General features: G+C 43.5%; 1 protein-coding gene and 1 long non-coding RNA gene across 8 annotated transcripts; one reads left to right on the top strand and one right to left on the bottom strand.

Annotated features, from left to right (window-relative positions):
- Nucleotides 1-15,864, bottom strand: valopa (vertebrate ancient long opsin a). The gene is made up of 5 exons (XM_035606498.2): nucleotides 14,832-15,864; nucleotides 12,255-12,465; nucleotides 8,692-8,809; nucleotides 7,229-7,462; nucleotides 1-3,704 (listed from the first exon to the last, which is right to left on the bottom strand). The coding sequence occupies exons 1-5, from the start codon at nucleotides 15,193-15,195 to the stop codon at nucleotides 3,468-3,470; spliced, it is 1,164 nt and encodes a 387-aa protein (XP_035462391.1). The 5' UTR covers nucleotides 15,196-15,864; the 3' UTR covers nucleotides 1-3,467.
- LOC118283985 lies at nucleotides 2,917-25,459 on the top strand. Of its 7 annotated transcripts, XR_007031630.1 has the most exons (6): nucleotides 2,918-3,070; nucleotides 3,617-3,719; nucleotides 12,258-12,484; nucleotides 12,791-12,881; nucleotides 14,205-14,246; nucleotides 21,694-22,862. It is a non-coding gene; the product is annotated as an uncharacterized LOC118283985 (long non-coding RNA). The 7 variants fall into 7 exon arrangements; XR_004784733.2 differs by lacking the exons at nucleotides 12,791-12,881; nucleotides 14,205-14,246 and adding an exon at nucleotides 23,976-25,427 and having other exon boundaries at nucleotides 2,917-3,070; nucleotides 21,694-22,480; XR_007031627.1 differs by lacking the exon at nucleotides 12,791-12,881 and having other exon boundaries at nucleotides 2,919-3,070.
- Nucleotides 25,460-27,354: the final 1,895 nt, after the last annotated feature.

Raw genomic sequence — 27,354 nt, 5'->3', positions numbered from 1 at the left:
TTGCTTTTCAAAAAATATATTTTAATACAGACATTTTTTTATAACCAGCGTGCATCTATGATCTATACACCCATGTAAATCAAAGTCAAGACAGAAGTACTCATGACACAAAAACATACAGCATAACAAGTCTTGACATGCCTTTCTAGGTACAACACAACAGACGACCAGAGGTGCTTGATATTCAGGGTAGGGAAGTGAGAGATAGGAGCCATAACCCATCTATACATGGTAGAAGTGTGTGCCCCCCCCCCCTTTTTATCAGCATGCAGTGCAGTCTTTTTTTCACCAAAATGTAACACTGGCAGGTTTGTTTGATTTATATCCTGTCCGATCTTCAAGGTGAAGTCACTGTATCCAAAAGCCCCTTCACACCTACTGTATCTACAACCCAGCGGGTCTGAGTGTATGTATGTGTGCAAGTGGTGGGGAGGCTGGGGAAAGTTTGAATGCCATCTTTCTGATACTGAAGACAGGTGTCACTGACCAGATGTTCTATTGATGAATAGACATTACAAAGGTAGGCAGAGCTGAGGTTGTAGATTTCCTATCAAGACATGGCCCTACACACCAACACACATTTCAAGCAACGATATAACAAAGTAATATTGAACATCTTGTGCCAATATCTGCAGCTCATTTCTCCTCACAAAATTCCATTTTGTTTGCTAAAATAAACCAGTGTATTACTAAATACTCCGGCTCCTTGGCCCACACTAAAACTAAGACTGTCATGCAGTAAAGGGGCTCTCGCAACATTAACTTTTCTTTTTCCTGGTCGTGTGGCGTCGCTGCCTCTGATGATGATTTTTGAATGAAGCCCCTGGCTCACTGGGGTGCCTTGCCTGGGCTCACGTCCACACATTAATGTACCTTTTCAGTCAATAAGTCATATCATATAATGTAAAAAAAAAAAAGCTGAGCTACCCATGTAAAACCTTACGTGGTACATTTATAACAAAACTCTTATTTGGCCTTACTGCAGAGGTCAGGCTACAAACCATTCGAGCCATACTTCGTTGTCAGATTGATGTTTGACCATTGTATGTCAATTGATTGGTTGCATGTATTATCCCAGAGAAAGTTCATACATATTTTTGCGTTATTCAGCAGGGCCAAGAGAGATATCTGAAAAACACTCGGGTTTAAATATTTTTTTCTTCTAGGGAGTGTTTGCAAATTATGCATTTACAAGTTGTGTTTACACTTAACAGCCAATCAACTGATAGCCTCTTGATTGAGGACCATTTGCAAGACAACTTGGAAGAGGTTGACTGTAACACTGATCATGTGGAAACACAAAACATGGCCATACTGGAGTAGAGCAATTATATTTCTTTTACAAACAGTAACAGCAAATTCGGACACATTTTTGTATACACTGCTTTAAAAAATATGAGATATGGCTTGGACATTTTCACATCGGATGGATTACCTATGCTACAAAATAGGGTGCATGACAGATGAAAGCTTCTTATTTTTGGTTCACTTTTTATGTCGGAGGGGAAGAACTGCCACCACACATATTTCTAAGCTTTTAGCCAAATGTTGTCAACTTACACTCGCATACAGAGAACTCGAGAATATTAGCTTTTGTTCAGAGTTATGTTTTAGGCCATTTAATATATGTAAATCTGAAAATGACCTCCTTTGAGAAAAAATATTTAGATCTTGCAAAGTGTCTTTGCAAGCTAGCTAGTTAGATAACCAGACTGGCTAGTTGCAAAAGTTGACTCCGTCTCAATCCGGACACTGCACACTATGTCCTCTGTAAATGATGCTGCAACATTTGACAGCGATATTCCACTGTCTAAGACGCTGCTCCTTGTGCGTTCTTTACTGCCAAAGCCGTCATTTTCACAAATTAAAAAAAATTGGGTTTTACGTCTATTAGCGCCTCTTTCACAGAACACAGAAGCCTTACCGATTACGAAAAACAATGATTAGTGCAGGTTTAAGTTGCAAAAATGTTGTGAAAAAGTTGTAGTTTCCATAGTTAAAAACAAAGCAATATTAAATTGTAATTCTGGGAAACATGTCTGTGAGATAGAAGCTAACTTGCCAGTTTTCTTTACCGTGGTCTCGTGCTGTTTTGCTAACTACGAGGCATCACATTTAGTTGGACGCGGATGCGTCGATGCTCAAAGATGATAAATGGTGCCAGACACGATTAGAACACACACTTAGTTCATTGCAAACGGAAACCACAGTGTTACTTTTTTCAACACAGTGAATCGCTGTTCAAGAGAATACAGTGTTTTGACAAATATCCAGTAATAGTGAACAAACATGCACCACAAAGTCAAGAAGAAGACATTTTACATCTCACCGCTGCGTCTACAGTAGCTAACGCCGAAGTGTTCAACCGCGTGACAGTGTAGCTTTAATTTTGCTGTTAACCTGTGCCAATGATGGGAATACTCATTTTTGCACACGGCTGCTCAGTAGAGCTACTCTTGTGCCAAGACATTTATTAGTGCTTTGTCTCCACAGTGCCTATAGAGCGCTTGTTTTAATACAGGCAGTGTACTGCAATCTTTGTGTGTAGTGTGTGTGTACGTGTGCCACTCGGTTCTGTGCATGTTTGTTTATCCCCTGATGGAACTTCATGAATATGTTGCATCGGCCTCCTATATCTGCAAAAGAGACACTAGGAGACCTGCATCCTGAAGTCCCAATGCCCATCTTCGCTAAAGATGAAAGCTTTGACCCAATCTAGTCTACGCGGGCTAAAGTGTGGTGAAAGTATCCAGATTCAGAAGACCACTCCGTCATCTTGACGAGCGGAGATGAATGAGGAACGCGCTGCCAATGTACTGAAACAGCATAGAAAAACAACGCTCTCTCTGCAGGCGCCATCACAGGGCTTCAAAGGAGAAGGCGAGGACGAGATGAAAGGCTGGATGTATTGTGGTGTTTTGAAAAGGGAAAAAAAAACCCAAACTGGCTAGCACTATACTAACTGATGTCAAGGTTTGCATTTTTAGCAGTCTCTTTTTTTTTCCACGGGTATACGAAGGCTGATGCTATATAGTTGAATCAAGTGCCCTCTGATGTGACACACGAGCAGGTTTGTAGTGATGGTCACGAGAACATTCCAAATATTCTCTAATATCAGGACAATGGGGAGTCCAGCAAGCAAATATTAACAAGCTATCTAGTGGATGAAGAGCTGGGCATTTTCAAGACTCCTTCTTGTCCCCGCTGTTGTGCCTTTTCAAATATTGAACAAACTACTGAAACATGTCAGCGCACAAAACATTTTTAATGTTCCGTGTCTGTCCTTAATTTCTTTTGCCTTTACAGCATCCACCGTAAAAACCCTTTCAAGAGCCTACTCTGTTTTGCGCCCTCCATCTCCCAAAGTTCAGTAAAAGTCCAAACAGTATCTAGATTACAGAAGGTTATTATGGGCCCTGGTGATCTCGAGGACAGTAAGAGAACACCTACTGGGATGAGGTCTACTGTTACATCGGACACACTTTGTTCTCCGGGATGGGCAGCTGAGCAAAGGAGCCACAGTCGGTTTGAGAATCGTCAGACCTGGGTGATGCACTGCCACCCAGGGGGATGCGGGCTGCAATCGCTGACATTTCTCCTGTTTGACTCTCTGCAGTAATCCCGGGTCGCTCGGAGGTCTGGTTCATGTTGCCGTCTGGGATGGTCCCCATGCCGGTGAAGAGCTGGATTAGGCATTTCCTGAACTGGGCAGAAAACAAGTGAGTTAAATGCAGTTAGCTTGACATGAGTTTAAAATTTGCCATTGCAATATTTTAGGCATCATTTTTAAAGTACATGGAATATTATCTATATTTAGCTACTCAAAAAGCATACGCTCTGGCCCTTGATCAACTTAGGCAATTTTTTGTCCCTATGCAAAAAACCTGTCTCTCCTAGGTGAAATCAGTTAGTCCGGAAAATACAGTATACTAATGACTACTTCTAAAAATCATACACCATAAGTAACTATATGACACAACATGCAACTGTGTCTGTATTGTCCTCTCAAACCCGCACACACTTGCGCAATGGCAGTGACAATGAGGCCCTGTCCATAGCTGTTCTTGGAAGAACATAATCACTAATAGCCCCAAAATCATTGCTTTCCACATTACTTTTAATCTAAACACACTAATTGACCTTTTTCAGTGTTGAAGTTCCCACTCTGTGAAGCCCCGGGGAGAAATCATGATTCCTGACCCATAATGACCTGTCTAATTTAACACGCAAGCCTCCTATCCGCTTGCCCCAAGCCAGTTCTCCTTCTCAACGTGTGCCATTAACTCCTCAATTACCCGCATGAAAAAAGCAGAGGGCTACCCTATGACTTTGTTCCCTCTGGCACCTTAAATATGCTGTCAAGCCCCTCACATCTAGTACGTGTACCAGACTTTCCTAAACCCTTCTGTTTCTTTAAAAATCTGTTTTAGGCTTTTCTAGGCAGTCAAAAAGGCTGTGACAACAGTTTGGATATTAACTCTGCAATACCATGATAGATCCTGTACTGTATGAATGCATATATCCAAATTAAATAATGGTCAGTTGATTGGTTGACCCTTTATTTTACATGGATAGAAACTCTAACTAAATAGATGATGCATGAAACATCTCTGTGCTGCAGGTGCCACTGCCAAAGGCTAAAGACAAAAAAGGAATTTCACAAGAAGAATACTGTACCTCAAACCTGCACTTGTTCTTATTTGGGGGGAAGCGTAATGAGTTGTAATACACAAGAACATACAGTATGACCTTCAACAGTTGTTAATGCTAATTTATTATCAGACAACTTGCCTATTCACACAGACTGCTGACACGTAGCTAAATTAGGATCAGCACGGACAGTTAAACGGTTGGTATATGAACTCTTCAAACCAGTTCTAAAGACGTGTTGTCACACCACATCAGAAATCAGATTAAAAGCACCTCATAATGAGGATAATCTCCAACAAGACTTTCACAGTGTTGCGCTTGGTCGTTCACACGTAGTGTGTAACAAATGGAGAGAAAAAGAGAGCTAGAGAGAGAATCACAATTCCCGGCTCCTTTTCTTTTCTGCACAGCCGACCAATCCTTGGTAGGAAGTATGTGTGAATGCCGGGTCATCTGTGTCGGAAAGTTACAGAAATGGTTTGACATACAGTGACCGTTACTGTATGTCAAACCATTTCTGTAAAAACACCACTATCCGACATTTTTTTTTTAGGTGTCTGCTTTGCATCACCTATTGCTCAAGCATTGTGGCAATGTGTAGCCTCATGTGAAATTGATTTTAAAGAATACTAGTAGAAGTGATAACTGGATATTTCTAGACTGTTCTGTCATCTTCGACCTTTTGACCAAGGAAATCCCTGGGGGCTGTCTACCTCAAAAAGTTCTTCTACAAGTAGCTGTGGCCATGCATCATAGAAATCCCCTGAGTCTCAATCCCCCCCCCCCCCCCCCCCCCCCCTTATTCACTTTGTTATGTAACTCAGAGGCCCCTGTTCAGACCTGGGGTCAACGTCCGTCTGGGGCAATCCGATCACAAGAGTACAGTGAAAGTGTTAATGCCAGGTTTGAAGAGGGCCAGACGGGGAGAGAAAGGTGTATGACGGTCAGCTGATCTACAAGCAGGAGACGAGTCGAAGCAGCGGGAGCTCAGCTTGAATCAGAATCTGCCCGATAGGTGTCCTTGTTAACATCCGGCCGGTGTCTTAGTGGAGAAACTGGATGACCCATTTAAAACGAGTGCAGCTTAAAAGTGGGGCAGTCAGACGGACTGCAGATTGTATGCAGCTTTCCCGCAAGTGGGTTCTTATATTGTGCAATGTGCCAAGCACATATTCTGTACATGCACTGCAGGTGGACTTTTCTGAAAATAGATCATTTTAGAATCTTACATTTAGTTATGTTCGCCACAACTGGCATTGGCAGTTTCAATGTTCACTATACTGGCAGGACTGAATAGAGAGAAATAAAACCTGACATGTAAAGTGAAAACTTGCCCCAGACAATGGAGCAATGTGCAAATGCTGAGTGATAAATGTGAACATGAAAAGGCCGTTAAGCACTTCAGGAGAGTTTTTTTCAACTTTGCACAATGCTGCCTCCAAAGCGGGAAGTAAAAAAAAACTTCAAACAAACTGATGTGACATCAGTAAATTGGACACAGCATGCTTGTGTTTACCAGAGATACAACAACTGCACTAAAGTCTTCTAGGAGCAGGCGAATCCTGCAGGGCATCAGAGATTTGCTTGAGGACACAGTGAGCTCTATTTTTGCACACAGCGACTGTTTCCCAAGTATCACTCAGTGCATCGTGACACATACTGTACATCATTCACACAACTGCCACAGCACAAATTATTATCATTATGAAATTACTCTGTAATCATCGTGGGAAGCAAGTGTCAGCTCACAGAAGAAGTGTCAGACATGCACTGAAGGCTGGACATTTTCCTGATCTTTTCCTGTCGGCCCGTCTAGTAACATCGCCAGAAAATGTCATCGTGAGCCCAGTCTCTGAAAGATTTGCGGCGAGCGAGTGGGCGGGTGAATGTTCTGGAAATGTCCCCGCTCTTGTGAACGCGTCTGACTCGGACCATGTCCGGCTGTGTTCTACATATGTGAACGGCAATTCGGTTATTCTGAATAAAGTATGATTGTTTTACAGAGAAGCTGCCAAAACAATTGCACTGTGGTTACAATACCAAAAGTGACTAATGGAATCTAGAAGCATATGGATGGGGCTTTTTATATTTGTACAGTCAACAACGATTAGCCAGAGCGTGTGAGTTTCACTTACACTGAGAAGGAGAGCTGGACAGCATAATGGAAAATTAAACAAGGTACATGACATGAAAATAATGTCAGCACAGGCCCTTTCACATTTGCAATTCTTAAGAGCATTCCATAGGTGGCTAATGTATTTTTTAATAATAGAGGCACACATGGACAATTGTGCCTTATTCATACACTATGAATTATTGAGAGACAGACTTACAGCCAACATAACAACTGGGGGAAAAAAGGCGTCTTAGTATTCTGCAGCAGCTTTCATCTGTTGCACACATGCAGTGATGTGTCTCAGACGTGGCAGAGGAGTATCCGACCATCTACTCTGCTGTCACCAGTTTGGTGCTGGGCACTGCACTGCGCTGAGCGCACAAGGCTGAAATGACCAAATCGACTCTTCTAATCTGAACTGAAATAAAAACACAATCCCTGGGCTCTAAAGTCAAGAGTTACCTGTTTGTTCATGAAGACATAGATGACTGGGTTGTAGACGGTGGCTGTCTTGGAAAAGAAGGCGGGGATGGAAGCCAGCCTCGGATCGAGTTCAATGGTCGGATGAGCAGTGACCAGTATGGAGAAGGCTGCGTATGGCGTCCAGCCCACCATGAAAGCGACAATCATGACCACCACCATGCGGGTCACCTGTCGCTCTGGCTTCCTGGCAGTGGCCAGACGACCATGAGATACCTGGAGGATGCAGAAAATGATGACTAACCCTGTACAACTCAGCACTTTCCAACTCTTTGAGTAGTCAGAATTTATCAAATTTGATATTCATAATCGAAGCCCAGTGTCAATTAATAGCTCAAACTAGTCACCACTGCCGTGATGGACAGCCCGTGGTGGTTGAGTGATAACAGTATGAGGGCTGAAGTCTATAGTGTCCAACAGGTGAAATAGTCAGCTTCCCGTCCTTGACTCAAAAAGCTCCATTTCAGCAAAACCATTTCCTTTCTGTTGTTTAAACAGGTCGCAACAACTCTTATTTGATGACGATACATTTACTGACTTTAATGAATAATTAATTTACTAAAATAGGAGGCAAACTCTTCAGGGCCCCTTTAAAAACTGCTCCTGCAGAGTTTAATTGTTACTGATGAAGCTCCTCGTGCACGTCTCCTTCCCCCTAATTAACTACAATGGCTCTCAGTAGAGCACAGACCTTCACCAGGGCCAAACAATCCAATATGTCTGTCTTGGACCTTATAATTGGAAAATGAAAATGGAAAAGAAGGAATTAAGCTGATAATCTGCATCAAAGAGTACTTTTTGTGTGATCCTGCCAACAAATGCACAGTCATGGGTCAAACCATAACGTCCCTGGCAGAGGTAACTACGGGCCTACAGCAGGTCACCAAAACTGTGTAGTTGGATTCCCGTTGAGGGCAGTTGCCTTTTTGGTTAATTTGGATTTTCAGCCTTCACTACAACCACCATGAAACAGTCTACTTGTCAACCTATGTCGCACTTAATGGCTCCAGTGTGCAGCCTTTAGACTTACTTTTTTATCTCACCATCCATGAAAGTTTTATCTACACTGTCAGATATTAGGGGGACTGATAAAGTTAATGAGTGTACATCATGAAAAAAACCTGTAAACTTACAGGAGATGCACGTGTTTTTTTCTTTATATCATTTGTCAGCTGCAGCTATACATCATTTGAAATCCAAAAGACTGAAAAGACAAGCAGTTTGCTTTAAGAAGAACACAGTCCCTCTGTGATAATAACTCTTCCTTCCACGCACAACTCAATCTGATTCCTTCCATTCTTCCTACTAGTCTCTGCTGCCGACGTCGAAGTCTTATCTTTCTGAAAACTGAAAAGAATGATGGTAATGCATTTGTGTGAAATCTGAAAGCACACCTTATGTAATGGTCAGAAATTGCTGTCCATGTGTGTTAAATGAGGACTGACCTTCCTGAGCTTCCGGAGGAGTTTTCCATAGCAAAAGAATATCAGTCCGAGAGGGAAAATGAAACAGGTGGTGAAGAAAGTGATGATGTAGCTGTGATCCACTATGTTGGTTGAATACCTGTGCAGAGACAGTCAAAAAAAAGAGGTTGACAATCACTCTTTTGGTCTTTTATACATGCATTCATCTACCACTGCAATACAGTTTTCAAAATATAATGGTTTACTAAACAGAAATCTCCCGGTATCACGTAAAAGTTCACATAAGACCAAACCAAACGGTTTTCTGAGAACACTCGAGTGTCTCTTTAAGAACAAAATGGTTAACAGTTCCCTATTTTCTCGGCTACGAGCTGAAGGCAAAATGTCATTTTGACATTCAGAGGCTTTTATCTGGCTGGAAAGAAAGATGGCAGTTTTACACCTCATTTGAGCGCCATTTGAAAGGGACATTTCACAGCTGAGGCAAATATCTGTGGCACAATCAGGCGCCCAGAGGCCTCTAATTTAGTCTAATTATGTTATTTCCACGATAATACAGTCCACCGTCAAATAAACCAAAGCCCAGATTCATTTGTAAGGAAGTACCAGGCGAACAGTGTTTTGTGTGTGTGTGTGTGTGTGTGTGTGTGTGTGTGTGTGTGTGTGTGTGTGTGTGTGTGTGTGTGTGTGTGTGTGTGTGTGTGTGTGTGTGTGTGTGTGTGTGTGTGTGTGTGTGTGTGTGTGTGTGTGTGTGTGTGTGTGCGTGTGCGTGTGTGTGTGTGTGCGTGCGTGCCATGCTTGCATGCACCTTAATCCTTGTTGAACCAGGGAAGTGAGGCTGAGCACACATTTGTGATGCTGTAGATGCTCATTCCTTATTCAAATATTGCCATCATGTGTCACATATGTAAAATAGTAATTCATGATGAAATATTGGTTCATTTGTTTAATTATTTACTTGCTCAGGCAGTTGAAAAAAACTAAAACTAAAATTTAAAGAAAAGCATTCAGGTGCTGGTCCTCCGAGAAAATGGCTTCACTTTCCGGGCCAAGAGGCGGCACCCTTTTTTTTATATACAGTCTATGTTTGATACACTGGACAAAACAAACCATTCGATTTCCCCAGTGTGTGCGCCAAAAAAAAAATCCAGAACAAGCTTTCTCCAAAATCGCTTACTGCCCCTTTCATGAGCCTCTTCTTGTCTGTGTTGGGCATTTTAAATAATCTCCAAGAGGTCGCCAGCCAAACTGCCATGTTTGATGAGGTGGATAACATGAACCTGTCCTGCCAAATCTGTCAAAACAATTCCAAAAAACATAATGAGTTTAAAGAAGAAGTCTTCCCACCACCAGCTGGTGCGCCCCTGCTCATGACTGTCAGAGTGAATCTGCTCATTTACACCGGGGAGCTCAGTGCTGCTCCACAGCTAAAGTCAAAACAACACTGGGGTTGTCAGGTCTTTTTGTTAAACTATCACCAGGGGATACCAAATTGTAAAACGTTTGAATCCAACACGCAAGACAGGTTTCATTTTTATTTCAGATGAACAAGCTCAATGATGCGTGGAAATCTCACATCAGCCACCACTCTGGCTCTTTACTGTGGCTTCAGACAGTATTGTATTTCATTTCATATCACGCCACTTCACCTCTCACTTAGCGAGTTGGTCCACAACACCACGTGTTACAATGCCGTCTTGCGATCCCACCCGTTCATAAAGCGACTCATGTGACCCTAACAACTCACATGTGATCTCATGCGTCAGGTCACGTGCACTGTGGAGCAGGTTGTCTTCAAGGACCTCTCTGTATTTATGTGCATTCATCCTTCCCTCAGATCTGACCAGTCCACTCGTCACTGACACCTTTTATACAAACTTCTTGCACATAACAGCAGTCATTTTGTCATTAAGAACAAAAAAATATATATATTAGTTGACAACTATTCAACTGATAAAAGCGATTAAAGTGACCTACAAAAACAGAAACAATGATGACAACTATGTATAATAATGTGAAATGGACCAATCAACAAATCTATTAAATTTCTTTTCTGTGGAATCATGTACAATGAGCTTATCTTATCAAGATTATCTTATCTTAACATTTCTCAGACAGGTAATAAAATTTCAGCGATCAATGAAGTGACTGACTACAAAATGCCCCCAAAAATAAATACATAAATTAGAGAGATATTTTAACAAGGGCAGTGGACATGGCTCCTGATCTGCTGTTCACACACAGACATTCCTAGCAACTCCAGGGAATGGCGTCGGTAATTTCCATCTGTGTTTTTGTATTACACATCTTTCGGAATAGCTGGGCAAAAGAAGGTAATTAAAATCATCCTCCGTACACTGGCGGTGGATCGTGTCCGAACCCCTCACCAAAGGATTGAGCCACATACTGAAAATCCACTGACAAAATCCGTCCATTTAATGTACGCTTTTTAAGATTTCAGAAGCCGTCCACGCGCTGAATATTGGCACGTACCCGGTGATAAAAGGACGCACACAAATGAGGCATTTCAAATGCATCAGCTTGTGCCTGTGGACCTCACACACCTGTTAACCAAATCTTTTCTGACAGAACTTGTGTGCATCCAGAGGTGGAACAGGTCAATGAGATCCCCTCATGGAGTATCTCCATGAGGGGATCTCATAATCGTATTGTCTCAACCTTTCATTCCCCACCCCCTGTATGCTCCATCTGAGTAATGTTCCCTCGCAGGGCTTGAGGCCAACACTCCGACCCCTATCTGCGCGACTTTGATCAAAGCAGCTAAATAGCATTACCCAGATGGCGCCCTGAGGGCCGAGGTTATAGCTGACCTGCTTCTTTAATTTTTTTTCCATGAGACACACTTTGAGCTAACACAGCTAAAGCAGCATTATAGATCTGAGCCACGGGCTCAAACGTCTCTGATCTCTCTGTGTTTTGTGTGCGAGGTGTGTGGTGATGCTTTTCTGGGTTAAAGGTTGAGTTGAGCCACAGGGGTTACGCGAGGGTTTAAGTCTGGTATCAAAGCGGCAATGGACAACTAGCGCTGCTTTCAGACGTGCAATGAAGTCCAGACATTTTCCTGAAATTTTCCAGAGGGTCTATATGTGATAACACATGTGGCTCCGGACATTTTCATAAACGCATATTTTTTCCCCGAAAAAACTGCGGTCTTCAGCATGTGGGCCACATCACCCAAATGGCAAAAGCTTATTTTCTCACTTACTCATTGTGCCTGGATTTTGAGATATTGTGCTCGGAAACCTGTGCCGCCACCTCAGTACAATGGAGGAGAATAGAATTTAAGTTTGTGCCGATCACAGCGGTAAAACTGACGACTGAAAAAATTCCACAGCGATCCATCTCCCTGCAAACGTCACTGTCACCCGTTTGTAATTGGGTCGATTGCTTGGGCTGTAAGAACTGGCGACAAGAAAACATCCGCAGCAAGAAAGAAAAAGTTGGAGAGTTCTGTGGATTGACCCTTTAAGATCACTTTTGCAATTCCGTGTGATGCTTTAAACAGTCATCGATCTCTGTGGGTTACAGAGAGAAGAAAAAATGTAATAAAATGTCTTTCCTACCAGTCAGGTTCACAGGTGGTCCCGATCCGGCTCACGGTGTATCTGTTCCAGCCCAGCACTGGGGGGAAGGTCCAGATGAAGGAGAAGGTCCAGACGAACAGCAGACCCAGGATCGCATGCCTGGCCTGCAGTCGGATGTTCCCCAGGGGCCGGCAGATCACGAAAAACCGCTCGAAGGACAGAACGGCCAGTGACCACAGGGCTACGATGCCTGAGGCGGACAGCAGGAGGTCAGTGTGAGGAGGCTTAGAGAGAAACACACACCTTCAAGTCCTGGGATAAGTTTGTATTACCTATGAAAATCTTTTGTTTGTAATAAGTAGTAAACCTAAAGGGCATCCCTTACTCCTCTTTTCCTGCACCGAGTGAAATCTCCTCACTTTAATTTCCCCATTGTGGGTCCAATAAAGGTATATCTTATCTTATCTCCAATTTTGGAACGTGTCCAGCTGGGATCGCCTGCTTAACATCTCCCCCTTCTGTGCAACCACATCTCTTAATGTTTGAAAATAATGTCCCAATTCTCTTCAGCGCAGAGGTTGACGTGGCAGCGCTGTTCCTAGGAACAATTTAATGATCCGAGGTGACTGCCTTCTAATTGGCCACAAAAAGCGGACTTTAATCAAGGTAAAAAGGCCACTTTCACAGACCAGTTAATTACTTTCACGCCAAGGAGCTGCGAGCGCCTGACTCTCAGGCTCACTAGAGAGCGGAAACCCCGATGTTCATGTATGTCACACATATTTAAACATGAGGCATGCGAATACAATTGACGTCAATACTGCTGTTTTGTCCAAAGTGAACTAAAATATGACCATCAACCTGAGCTTCTGCAGACGAGACAAACTAAAAAAAACAGAAACAAGAAATATTGTCGCCCTGAGCTGATGTGGGGAAGGGTGAGCTTACCAATTTCTAATTTACTCACACATACCGCCCAGGCACCCCAACATGACGCACATACGCACAGATTAGACTATTGCAAAAGCAGCTGTCAATCACTGAGGGTAATTGGAGCAGCTTTTCCACCACAAGATGCTTTTAACGCTCAAGCATCACCACAGTGGCCTATTGATTATAGATCTGCGAGGCTTTCCTAAATGATCGTTTATTGCATGAGAATGTTTCTTACCAGCTTCTCCTCCTAATAACAAAATATGTGTTTTTTTGCTGCAGCTGCTCTTTGCCCTGACTAGTACACCTCTTAAATCATTCATGGTGCTCGTCCGGGTGGTAATTCAGTGCACCGCCAGGATCCACCATGCAATCTATCCATGAAATACAGTAATTCTCATGTGCTCCTGGTTGTCATGCGGGGCGTAAGATGGCTTTCTCCAGCATGAGTATGTAAAGTCTATAACCTGGGAATATGTGTATTCAGATAATACACATCGTAACACGTCTGGGAGAGAGAAAAAAATCCATGTGGTACCAAAGCTGCCTCATTCAAACGCCACAAGTTATTGAAAGTGACCAACTATTGCAAGTTAAAGTAATTTGATCATATTCTCCAGATAGTAAATTAACATTAACATTTTGTTGTTTAAAGGTCTATCTGGCAATCTGATGTAATAAAGGCACCCTGTGACTTCCCGTGTCACTCCTCAGTAAGTTGTAGAAGCCAAAATAGGATTGTGCAAACCAAGTTACCCAATCCAATAATGAGCCCTTTTGCCCGACATAAGCAAGTTCTCTTCCTTGATGTACTGGAGGCTACTTAGCAGGACCTCTTTATTCTGTCTTTAGCTGGAGCTCCAGTAGAAGCTGTGAAACCAAACCACTGACTTTGTGAAATGTTATTGGTGGTCACGGTGCTGGTAACGTATGGCAAGTCATGCACTACAGTGTGAGGGGACAGTTCTGTGCCGAACTGCTGCTGACATCCGCCGTGACTGTGGATTTGAATTCTGCCTCAAAGACTCACAATGGGCTTTGTCACTGATCCTACAGGTACAGTGGTGAAAATGCAGATACAGGACCTCAGACAGACAGGTGACTTTTTTCCCCCACGGTTGGGGCTTTTTAATCCTCATAAACGAATGATTTATTGATTTCATTTTGCACACACTGATACTCCATCACCCCAACACTCGTGCTCCGATTTCAGTTTGCCGAATGCTCCATAATACAGATTACATGGACATAACTGCATTGTGAGGAAAGAGCTTTACAGAGTGCAGCGGGATTTACAAAATCTATACAAGAGCTTAGTGAACAAGAAAGTTTTCAAACTAAAAAAAAAAAGCACTCCTCTGCGATTAATATGATATTTGTACTGTACTTTACATTGTGTATTCAACTGTATGTTCTTTAAGTCTCACTATGTTGCATAAACAAGTCATATTTTTTAATTTTGTCAATAGCTGTAGTGGCACCGATTTGTCCTTTTTATATTTCACCTCCCTCCCAGATGTCCTAATTTATAAACAGATGTTAAAGTCAGTGCTGATGGAGGTCTGATCATTTTGCCATGTGGGGATGCTGTTCATCTCACAGCTTTGAAAATAACTGCAGTTATGAAAGTAGCATTTATGCAGCCATGCAATTAGTGCTGGGGGGGAAAACGTGTAAACCTACCAAAAAAAGTGACAGCAAAGCCCTCCAGGATGCAAGCCCACTTCCCGAGGAAGAAATAGCCCCTGGAGTTCGTCAGGAAACTTATTACTCCGCCGGTGAGGGAGACGAGAAAGTCAGCGATGGCCAAGTTGACTATGATGTAGTTCAGGGGCTGTCGCAGTTGCTTGAACTTGAAAGTGACGAACATCACCAGGAAGTTTTCGCTCAGCGACAGCGAGGTGACCACGAACATGAGCACCGCCAGGATGGTGAAGTTCCACGGCGCGATGTTCCTGATGGGCGCGTTGAACGGGTCGTCGGTGGCGGGCAGCTCGGCCGCCACGGTGAACGACACCGCGTTCACGGACAGGCTCAGAGTGTCCATCGTCCGGGCCCGCGGAGGAGGCGGCTACTTGCTCGGTGACCCGGAACCCAGAGAGACCCCCGTCGCGTCTGCTGCTCTCATACCACCAACTTCGCGCGGAGTCACTCGCGGCTCTGCGCGCTCGCCAGTCTGCGGTCAGACACGCTGGCCGCGCCGCGGAGCGTCCTCTGCGCCCTGGGACTCTGCCTTGGTCGACTTCTGGTGTGGAAACCCGCGTCGGCCGAGGCGCATGGCGGGACACGGGTCCTCCCGCGGGGGCTCTGACCCGGGCTGCCGTTGGAACGCGTGCGTCTACAGCCTGGAGAGCGCGCGAGAGCGGAGCCGCGGCCGCGCGTCGCCGGCAGAGGCGCGTCTTGACATGCGCCGGCAGCAAGTGCGCGAATGTCGGATCCGCGGCATCTTGGAGGCTCTTATATAGGCTGCTCCGACATCGCCGCTGCCCTCGTGGGGGACGCCACGCGTCCTCTCCCGCGTGCGCTCCTGTTCCGCGCGCGCGGCCGAAGGAACGATTGCGCCCGCTGAGTGTTGCGCGCTTGACGCACACTCTGACCGAACCCGGCGGCTTGTCGCGGCCATCGATCCCACTCTGCTGTTTTAGGGATTGACCCCAGTCAAGTGAGGTCCGTGCTCTTTGGGGGCGCGTTCCCAGAATCACACATTGACGCCTGCTGGCTTTGCCTTTCTGGAGCACAAACTCGTGCACCGTGCGTAATGAGACAAAACAGCAGGCCAGTTGGTGGAGTGATCAAAATGAAGTACGTGTCCACCACTCACTTGTTACCTGTAGAGCTAAAATGCACCGGCAGCTTTGAGTTTTATGTCAAACACCAGCATGGACCAGTTAAATGAAGCCTTTTAATGAACTTGGAGGCGCCGCTGCACAGGAGCTACGATTCACTAGTCAAAAAATGCCTTGTCTGACTAATTCAATCAATAACAACAGCCACCACTCACCAACAAGCTAATGAACTTTAAAAAAGGAACAATTAATCGCACAAAGATTGAAGTTTTACTTCAGTCTTCCAAAAGTCACAACGTTTACCACTGTCACCTTTTAGACACATATCGGTTGTGACCCCGAGAGAAAATGATCAGTAGCTCGAAAGGTTGAAAGAGACATCTACGAGCTGAAGTTGTACTGAAAAGCTGCGACTGACATTAAGCTGATTTCCTCCTCTTGTATTTCAATAATCACAGATCGCACTTTAAGGCAATCATGGTCATTTGTATTTTAGGTTCCAATTTTCAAGTTTACCTACAGTCAGAACTTGAAGGTCAAGTCCACACAGAACTTCTCCTAAAGGGGGAATCACCATCCCGCTGCGTCCTCCTCTCTGCCCTGAGTCTTTGATCCAGTTCCCTCTTGTGGAAGCCAGCTTCTCACACCAGTCACCATCACGTAAATGAAGATTTATTGCCTGCGCTGTCTGTCCAGACCCCCGTATGACTGCTTCTCCTTTGGCAGGGGTTTTTAAAAGTGCCATTGCCAGGTCTAACTTTTTACTTTGCTCCAAAAAGAGTCGAAGGAGCAGATCCACTTAGTTTAGTCTCTGTGGTTTTCATTCGCTCTGCAGTGGCACCGACTTGTACAAGACCTGAGAAAACTACTACTTTTGCATGGAGCATTAATCCAGCGATTTAAATGTCAGAGACGAAAACTAAACAAATACCGAAGAAATCCCAATAGTGTAGGTTACAACATGACATCACAACCTGATGTTGACAGACAACACAGTCCCACCTCATCCCACATTACGTGATCGCCGGAATCACATCAGGCCAGTGACCTGTGGAATTGGCGGCTCCAGCTGTTTCGCAAAAGCTCAGGATTGGAGGGAAATTTCAAAGCCCACGGGGGGGAGAACCCTGAGAAGCACTGGCAGCTGAGGGACGGACGCATCAGTGATCCTTCCCTCTGCTCTCTGTTACAGTGTGTAAGTGCTGAAAGTCAGAGAGACCCTGCACAGATGTCTAGTTTTTTAAGCAAACCATTCATGAAAAACTGGAATTTGATGACACGTATAGACGCGTAAACATAACATAATTAATGTCACTTGTGAATGTCAAACATTTAATATGTTTTAACATCCAATGATACAGTATTCATCCACCCCAATATAATTTTTTTATAGAATATTGTGTATTGCCTCCCCACTATATTTTCTGTTACACTGTATATATTATTTCTGTTTTTATATATACAGTTGCATGTTTACTTATTTATTACTTCTTTTTTTTTTCACTGATGTTTTTTTTTTCACTATCCCCTTTTGTTATTGTTACGTGGCAAATTTCCCCATTCTGGTCACCTCGGGTTTTAGTTTTTTAGAACAGCATCCGTTGTAGTTCTAGTTTTAGAACAAATCAGCTTGGAAAAGGTGAAGCCTTCTTTTGTCCGACTCCATTTGAAAAGGACAACCTGTGGTGGCAAATGTGACTGTGAATTTAAGTTTATCACTGTGAACTGCACAGCGACATGCTGGAACAGGTGCAGAGGAGTGCAGGACGAACGGCCGCTTTAAGCAGCCTTGGCTCAGAAATATTCCTCACATGATATAATATAAAACTGATATGAGGCTATAAAAAAGTAGTCTTTATGTCATATTTCATAAGCCCACACCTGCCCTTCCGTGCTCCCCTGGTTTCCTGTTGTAAGGCCTCTCACCAACACAAGAGTCTGGAGCATGAAGGTGAGATAATGCTCTGCTCTCCCGGTGGACAGGAGGAAACAAGGGTCTTGTTTATTTCACTTCCCATGCTCACATTCACCATCACCTGCCGAGTGCAGAAAATGCCCTCCAGCACTGGAGCGTGGGTGTGTGCGTGTTTTTCTGTGTGTTTGTGTGTGTGTTTGTGTGCGTGCGTGTGTTTGTGTGTGTGTGCGTGTGTGTGTGTGTGTTTGCGATAACATCCTGGGACTTATCCTAGGTGAGTTTAGACATGGGTGCTTCACTCCACTCGTCTACCTGATGATGGAGTGAAAAACAGAAAACAGTTTGGAGACTTGGCAGTAAATTGTTTTTCTAAAGCTCTCTAAGTTCACGGTTGGACACACTGATGTATATAGTCTTATACGGGGATTTGAACTGAAATGTTATGACTACACACACGCGCCCGCGCGCACACAGCTTTTTAAGATTTGTGAATACAAGAGGCTGATGGTGCACTTTAAGTTCCCTCGCAGACCGGTTTGGTTATCAGAAGTCGACTTAAAAAACATAAATAGGGATTTAGTGTGCCATGATTTCAAAGGTTCTACGCAGTAACTACCACACAAACAAACATTTCAGCCTCACTGGGGGAAAAAAAAAAATTCCAATACCATCCGCATCAGGCATTTGAGATTTCATGGCCACTTTGAACATCTGCCTCAGCAGACCTGCAGACTGCATGTGGCACCGGAGCAAGGAGTGTGTCTCACATGTTGATATAGTTGGCGGCTCTACGCCGAGCATTTTAACATCAAATGCACATCATGGCTTGTTCACAAAAGTTCACAAAAATGAGCTCAAGACGAAAATTACATTACCCCTGTACTATGTGTGTGACAGTGATCAGGAGAGTCGGGGGTAATGCAACGTATAATAACCATTATACAACAATAAGGTGAATGATTAATTCACCTCATCACTCTGAACGTCTTTTCACAATGTTGCACTTGATTATGTGATTATTAGTCGATCTAATTTTGGGGGATATGGGCCCAAAGCCTTGTGGCTTTTGCATTGACCTGCGGTTGTATCAGCAGATCACGCCTTTATTATAATGGGGAGTGGAAATCATGTCCTCATGAAGGGTTCATGTGTTCACAAACGACATTATCATATGAATGCAAAGAATGTGGGGGAGAGACTGGGAGAGACTGGGAATGTCAGCGAAGAAGAGCAACACGTCAGTCAGACAACGTCTGTGCTGTCATATACTTGTTTTCCTGTTTGTCTGCACAACACAAGTTAAAAATTTAAATTGATCCCACTAACAATACTGTTAAAATTAAAACACACTCCTCTATTACCTTAGAGTGTCGTGAAAACTTCAAAATATGTGTATAACAGTTGTGATGTGAAAGTCTTCAGAAGGGTTTGGACTCGAAACAGACATGGTTAGGAAGTTAGAAGGTATCGTGTGATGACTTATGCAAGGCCAGTTTTGATCTTTTTATTGGGGGGGCTCATTCTTTAATATATCTAACCGACTTGAACAAAACAAACCATCCTCAAAGACGGTAGCACCTGCTGTCAAAAACTGTAATTTTTTTATAGTGTCCCTCCAGGTCAAAATCCACGTTAGCATCAAAAAGGCAAACTTGATGTTCTATTAAATTCGGATTATGATTTAATAGGATGCAAATATTGAAGGCCATCCAGGGGAAGATGTTTGCCCGTCTTTGTCACACGACTGTCGAACAGCGGCCACACTAATTCATTCTTTCTTTGTGAAATCACAATTAGGCAGACGGACAGTTCCGGCCAGCCCTCACAGACCCCCTGCCATCCCCCTGCCATCCCCCTTGCTATCCCCCTGCCATCCCCCTGCCATCCCCCCTGCCATCCTCCCCACAGCTCTGCACGTTTTCCAAGAGTTTTGAGTAATGACTTAGTGAAAGGTCCTACATTGATTACTCTTGAGGCTCGGCTGGAGGGTACGCTCCGTGAGCTAAAAAGCAGCAGACCATCGATAGGACTCCCCCGGGGAATTGCACAACCCCCCCGCCCCCAGGAGCCGACTGCAAGTGCTCGTCTTTATGCATGTGTTAGACCCAAAACAAACACAATAGGTTGTTGAGAAGGAAATGGTCTCCAGCAGAGTTCATGTTGGTAACAGAGGAATGAGTCTCAGTATTTACATTTCATACACTGGGAGAGACGGGAAATGTTCAGCAGTCAAAAATAATCTCATTTGGATTCTTCCGTCCAAATCATAACTTCTTTTATATTAAATTATGTTTAATCTCACAAATTCAATAACCGTGTATTTCACTGTCTCCTCCCTGCCCTTTTATTTTGAGTAGTGAACGTTGTACCAAAAGAAAAGCAAATCTGACAGACAGTAGAAAAATATATACAAAAACACACAGAAGGTGCATGGGGAAATGTTCAAAGAAAGAATAGCAACATAAATGTATGGTTTATGGTGATTCCATAGCAATTGACCCAGCACAGGAGCTCTCAGTGAATGTCATAGATTTTCTTCTTTTTTTTTAAATCTGTGAAGGAAGGAAGGAAAGAATGATACAAAGAATGATAAAAATCCTGGTATTAAACTCAGATTAGCTCAAACTTTAAGTTATAACAAACAAAAAAGTGCTGGTTGTGGAGCAATAGGATATTTGCAAAGTTTAATAGAAGTTTTCACATGAATTTTTTATTTGATCAAATCCATGACATGAACCAAGAGAAGTTCTCAATTGTGGGCGAGTTGCCATGAAATGACACTTATCTTGACTTCATAGATCAAGTAACCTGGAAGATTCATCCTCGCTATCACCATCCAAGAATTTGTGTATGGTGTGTGTGTGTGTGTGTGTGTGTGTGTGTGTGTGTGTGTGTGTGTGTGTGTGTGTGTGTGTGTGTGTGTGTGTGTGTGTGTGTGTGTGTGTGTGTGTGTGTGTGTGTGTGTGTGTGTGTGTGTGTGTGTGTGTGTGTGTGTGTGTGTGTGTGTGTGTGTGTGTGTGTGTGTGTGTGTGTGTGTGTGTGTGTGTGTGTGTGTGTGTGTCTGTGTGTGTGTGTGTGTGTGTGTGTCTGTGTGTGTGTGTGTGTGTCTGTGTGTGTGTACACTTTCAACATTGTGAGGACATCTTGGCAGGTCCTCCAGATGGACAAGAGAACAGGTTCAAGACTTGGTTTCAGCGGCAGTGTGAGTTAGAATTAGGATTAGGATTATATGAGGGTAAGGGGTTGGGGTAAGGTATTTAGTTTAGTAAGGGTTAGGGTTATGCATTGCTTTTTTTTTCCTTATTATCACAGCTATAGTTAATAATGAGGATCCTGAGATCATGTCCTCAGTAAAATTTTTTCTCAAAACTGTGTGGTTTTAGCAACACTGGAGGAGTTTATATCGTCCCAATAAATAAAGGAAACATTCAAACAGAGTGTGTATTTTACAGTGTGCTAGATGAGAAGATTAATATCACACTGCTCTTATCACAGTAAATGTGAAGCATAGCTTGGCCAAAAAAAACAGAAACCGGCGAAAAACTGACCTAGCTTTGTGTGACGTAAAAAAAATTTAAAAATCCACCTATCCAAAGTAGTAGTAGTAGTAGTAGTAGATACTTTACTTATCCCGAGGGAAATTCCGGCATCCAGCAGCATTTACAAACATACATACATTAAACATACATCAATCCTACATAAAATAAAAATACAAAATTAAATTAAATATTAAACTAACTATAAATAAAAACTAGCTTATCACTACAGTGCAAAACGGGAAAATGTGCAAATGAAGGTTGAAATAATAATAATCCTTTTCTATTGTCCTCCCTGCCTTTACTAGGAGCTGCTGTACAGTCTGATGGCCAGGGGGGCGAAAGAGTTTTTCAGTCTGTTGGTGGAGCTGGACTGGGACAGCAGCAAATGATGCGTTAAGGGGACTTGACTTGGACCTCGGCATTTCAAAAACCTATAGCGACAGCTCTGCTGTTCATTTCACATGTGATGCAGAGTGACATCATTCATTTAAACTCCAGGTGCAGCTCACCGGTCCACAGGATGTCACTTTGAATGACAGCACAGACGGACCGGTTAACGCTCAGATTTTTGTAGCAACGGGCCTCAACTATTTTTCTTGAATCCGAAAGTTTGGGTGGACTCGGAGGAGACCTGACTCAGCTCAGCCACTGCAGATGAACCACGGACGGTCGTCCAAATCCAGTTCGCTCCGGCCCCCTCTGATTTCCCTCCCTTTGAATGAACACCTATTGAGTCGGCGGTCCTATGTGAAGCCCAGATGACCTATGACAGAGTGTCAGTATCATTCCTGCACCTTCAACCCCAGTTAATTTCTTCCACTCTGTGGACCTTTTATAGATCAAACAGCCTCGGCACCGACTGTGTGTGTGTCTGGTCTGGGAAGGGTGGAGGTGACAGAATAAGACTTTGTTGACTTGTTTTGATGACACTCATCCTGGGACCTTTCACAATATGCCAGTCGGACGAATGACATTACACGTTTCTCTCTCCCAGTTTATTTGCCTCCTCCCTTATCAGCCACATGAGAGGCCCAGACAACCTCCCATCAGGAGATGACTGATAATTGTCTGCGCCTTTCCAGGAAAATGCAGGTAAGGGAAATGGACTGGCATTTATCCCCCCCCCCCCCCCCCCATTCATCTATAGGTCCTGCTGGAGAAAATGGAGCCGAGGCTACGGACCGCTGTAACTGTAAACTGAATTTCTTTCATGAATAAGAAATGAAAATCTGTTAAAGTTTAAATTCTTTCTCATTCTCATCCTAAACCATTCAGACGTCATGTTCACCCACAGGTAAATTGGTGGCATAATAGCAAAGTTGGGAATAACGGAATGCTCTCATTAAGTCACACACGTCAGCGGCAATCAAACCTCAGCCTTTACCGCTACTGTAGTTATCTTATTCATGTTCCCCCCGCCACATTTGGAACCTATATAAATGCTAATTGCTCCTTTGTAATTGTACACAATGCCAGGCATCCCCTGCACATGCTAATAATATGCAACAGTCCCACATGAAGCCGCTGCAACCTTTGTGATTGTTGAGATAAATGACTTTGGTGTTAAACTGTTCATTTGACGTAACCTTTTAGCACCGTGCTGAACAAGAGAGCTCAGCATTATGCCGTTCATTTGGTGTAATGTGACACTCACGCAGACGGGCCGCCACTGGTGCCGCAGTGGTTTGACCTTTACAAACCACTCTCCAAGGGGCGTGTCCCTAAATGTCGGATCACTTCCTATCATGGAGGAAAAAGTTACTTATGTCTTACTTGTTATCCTGCTTACGTACGGGGAAGTCATGTGTCGAACGCTACAACGTGCCAGAATCATGTGCACAATTAAATCATACAAATCCGCCTGTGGTCCGCCTGTGCTTCTCATTTGGTAGTGGCAAGGGTAGATAAGAATATTATAGACAGCTTTAAAGTTAGAACCCTTGAGATCTACACAAAACAAAATCCAAAACTGACCAGGAGCTCAGTCAAAGGAGGGTTTCAACCGTGGTCTGTTCTAATATTTAGTATCTTCCAGTCTGATATGTATCTTTTTTTTTTAGTTTCCCTAACACAATGTCACAGGACAATACATTCTGAGACTACAGCAACTGTCATTCCTTTAACTCAAATGCATAAGCATACAACCTGATGTTACAGGTGGTGGAAGGGGGTGGAGGAGGGTGCAGCAGGCCAGGCTGAGGGAGAGTGAGGCCGACGAACGGACAGTCCTTCATGCCTTTAGGACGTCCCACACGTGGGCAGGCAGAGAGGGAGAGGGAGGGGTCGTCACAATATCAAGAGTCTAAAAATTAAAAATTAAAATAATCCCACGTAGGTTAGGTATACAGTGAGTTAAATCTTCAGAACCTGCTGCACCATTCTTTCCTATTTTGTGAATCATTTTACACATTTATTCACAATAAAGACGGATGCGTTGGGTGTCTTTGGACTAGACTTTAAACAGATGTTTGAGTCGAAGGCGGGTCACTGAGCTGACACGTGCAACGTGACTGACAGCCAGTGGATCTTGGTCGCATGTCAAATCCCTCTCATTTCTCGTCTGCATCTTTTCTTTTTTTTTTTAAAGGATTTCACTAATATCTAGTGACTTCATTTTGAAGTCAGGGCAGAGCCGGTCAGTGAGAGGTGAGACCACTGATAAGAGCGACGTTAGCTCCCCGTGTGGCTGCTTGGAGAACATCTCAGCGGAGCTAAATGAGCATGGCCTCAAGGGAGGAGTGTGATGGAGCAGCTGGCCGTCCGTTGGGACCTTCAGCACTGCTGGAAACCCAGACTGGATGCCCCTGATGCATGTCTCAGGCCACAGACACTTCTCAGAAAGTCAACCAGATTTATCTGCCCTCGCCCTCATGCATGTTTGTGTATGTGTGTCTGTGCACGTGCTTGTGCACGCTTATGTGCAAGTAGGAATATGTGGATGTCTGCTTCCCGTGTGAACATATGGTGAACTTTGCAGGCAGCTTCAAAGCCTACAAATGTCAGTCTGATGCCAATGTGCTGAAAAAAAGTGATACTGAACAGATTTTCCCCTTTGTCTTCCTTCATGTTCTGGACAGAATGAGCATTGACTGTTTTAAAAAAAAAGATGAAGCTGTTATTCTCTGGAATGACCAGCAGAGGGCGACTCCACTGGTTGGAAAAAGAAGTCCTTTTCTATAGAAGAGAAAATGACTCAAGTAAATAGTATAATTAACAAAGCATATGAGAGAAATTAAATTAAAAAATTGCAGTCGACTTTTGCCACATTAACCCCACGTTCATTTCTTCACATATTTTTTGTTGTTTACTGTCCAGTCAAGGAAAAAGTTGGACAGACATCGATGAAACTCCAAATGAAATCTTCCCCAGATTAATTAAAACAAATCTTTAAATCTATCTTTAAATCTAAATTCTCTTCAAAAGCACGAATGGGATTGCATTTAGAGCAGTGCAACTCCAAGGTGACAAGTTTCTGCCGGCCTTCAATGAGGTGCGCTGCAAATTTGAGATAGAACACGAATCACATCAAGAGGGCAGCGGGGAAGGGCGAGGCAGGCGGAGGCGGCGCTCCAGAAGCGAGGCCGGCCTCAGCTGTTCGCCTGGAGACTCGAGAAGGCCGGCGAGATGTTGATCTGTCTACATGCAAAAAAAACCCACAACCCCCCTCCCCTTCCTCATCTCCCTGCGACCACATGGGGACTTTAGGCAGACATGATGTTCTTCACTTCCTTCATCTGTAATTCACAAGATGACCCACTTTGTGCACATCCAGATAAATTAGGCCCATACTTTCTAATCAAATGACCGATAACTCCGATAACCGTCTTATGATCTCGACCAGATCAGTCAGTCAGCTGTTTTCCTTTGGGTGTCAACAAAAAGAGTGTTTATCAAACGGTCCAGATATAGACTGGACACCATAGACGGGCAGTTGTGCTTGAAATTAGTTCTGTTGAATCATTTTTACTGGATTTACACAATTAGTGAAATAATAACAAATATACAACTGATCAATATAATATCAATTATATTGTTAATGGTTTATAATAAAAACATTATGAAATATTTATGGAATAGGATTGATATGCATCATTCTGCTTGGTAACTAAACAAAACAAACCTTACTGTAGAACATCACGGAGGACGACACCTCTGGAGGAAATTCCCAAAACATTTGATTTTTGGAAATGAAAACTGTTTGTTTCTACGAATGCCACTCTCACAAAGCATGAGGTCAAACACTTAACGTCAGCCGTGTGTGGTGCCGAACTGTCTGTAAGCCAATGTTATATATTAAAAGTAAAAACACAAAGCATACACAAAGAAATGTTTCATAAGTGGAATCTTTAAATATGACAAATGAAGCTTAATGTGAAAGTCTGCATGTTGCTTCTTTTATAATTCATGTGCAAGAGCGAAGCTCAGTTCAAGAATGTAAACGTTGATTTCGCTGCTGCTCGAGGAAGATGTTTCTCTCAAACTCGTTCAAACTAAAATGAAGCAGTACAGTATTCCTTTCCTGAATATGCACATCATCAACTGTGACTTTATTGGATCTAAAAGATTGTGGCGAGACACACGTTCTGATACTCTTTGTTGAGTGCCAGAAAACGCAAAAAAAAGAACATTTTCACCAACTCCACATACACACTACAAAATGTTCTCCTAATGGTTGAGTGGATCAGTTTATGTTGGTTCATCAAATGTCTCCAGACCTACTGTCTCTCTGCACATCACTTCATCATCTGCTTTGATCATTTTCCCACTGAACAAGGCTCTGCCACAAATTCACCAGAGGTAGTGGAGTTTTTTTTTCCCCGCCTGCATTCTTTCAACTTCTATATGAAAGTAAAGATACATAAGCAGAAAGCAGCCCGACAGATTGGCAGGGCAGGCAAGTGTCCAAGTTAGGAGGGGAAGAGAACAGCTTGAAGGCTAATGAGCCAATCAAGTGGATATCCTCTGGAAAAATATGTCAGGAGTTGCTCTCATCCTGGTGATGTGCTTAGCTGAAATGTGGCTTAATTCCTCTTCAGACACACACACACGCACGCACGCACGCACGCACGCACGCACACACACACACATACACACGCACACACGCGCGCGCCCTTCTCAGAAGATTTAGATGAAAGAAGCAGAATAAACCTATTAACCTGTTGGACAACATGTGAAAAATACCACATCACTACATTCAGCATCTATCAGATCCCTGACAAAAAACATATTTTACCAATGTGTTCCATTTATTTGTACACCTTGCTTCATTCATCAGCAATTTTTCCTCATGGTGTTCATATAATGCATTCTCATGCTTAAACGTTACTTCAGTATTCTGAGGTGGTGGTTATCTCCCAAAGTCTTTTCAGTGTCCAACTCTCTTTCCACAGGTAGTGTTTTCTTACAGCGTAGAGGAATCTTAACACCCCAGAAAATGTAATTTCATGGAAACTTCATGACCTGGCTGAATATGGAGCAATTGAGTCCAGTCTCCCCCCGCGACCCTTTAAGGATAAGTGGTATAGCTAATAGATGGATGGATGAATTTGGATTCCTTTCTTGCACAGAGCTAAGGGTTTTCTTCCCCATCATTTAAATTGGAACTGCTTTAACTAAATGAACTCAGTTCAGTCATTAAGTCCACCAAGACACCAGTAACAATTTAGCAATATCGAATCGCTGATTCGTGTAGCCTATGGATAAACTGCACACAATATCAGTCTGGAGTAATGGATTCAGCTCTCGGACTTGTCAGTGAGATTTTCGTGGAGTGCAGAGGCAAAGTCCTCGGACTGACGTCTGTCTGAGCACTACAGTCCGCGTTGCTTAAACAGAGTCTGACACACCACCAGCCTCATGTGAATTCATGAGGGCAGGGGAGTTGGCGACAGCTCTCCTGTAGTGAATCACTAAATGGCCCGTGAGCAGGCGCCGGCCCTGGGGAGAACGCTCAGGGTGGAGCAGCT

The sequence above is a fragment of the Scophthalmus maximus genome, chromosome 10, assembly GCF_022379125.1.
Source record: "Scophthalmus maximus strain ysfricsl-2021 chromosome 10, ASM2237912v1, whole genome shotgun sequence".
NCBI classification, from domain to species: Eukaryota; Metazoa; Chordata; class Actinopteri; order Pleuronectiformes; family Scophthalmidae; genus Scophthalmus; species Scophthalmus maximus.
Note: the sequence above shows the minus strand (reverse complement) of the source record. Positions and strands in the feature narration are given on the sequence as shown.

Excerpts from the sequence above, each read along its gene's own strand:
- valopa (XM_035606498.2), bottom strand. The coding sequence starts at position 15,195 with ATGGACACTCTGAGCCTGTCCGTGAACGCGGTGTCGTTCACCGTGGCG. Across the intron at positions 12,466-14,831 it reads CTTTGCTGTCACTTTTTTTG|GCATCGTAGCCCTGTGGTCA; the intron begins GTAGGTTTACAC and ends TGTCCGCCTCAG. Across the intron at positions 8,810-12,254 it reads ACCACCTGTGAACCTGACTG|GTATTCAACCAACATAGTGG; the intron begins GTAGGAAAGACA and ends GTCTCTGCACAG.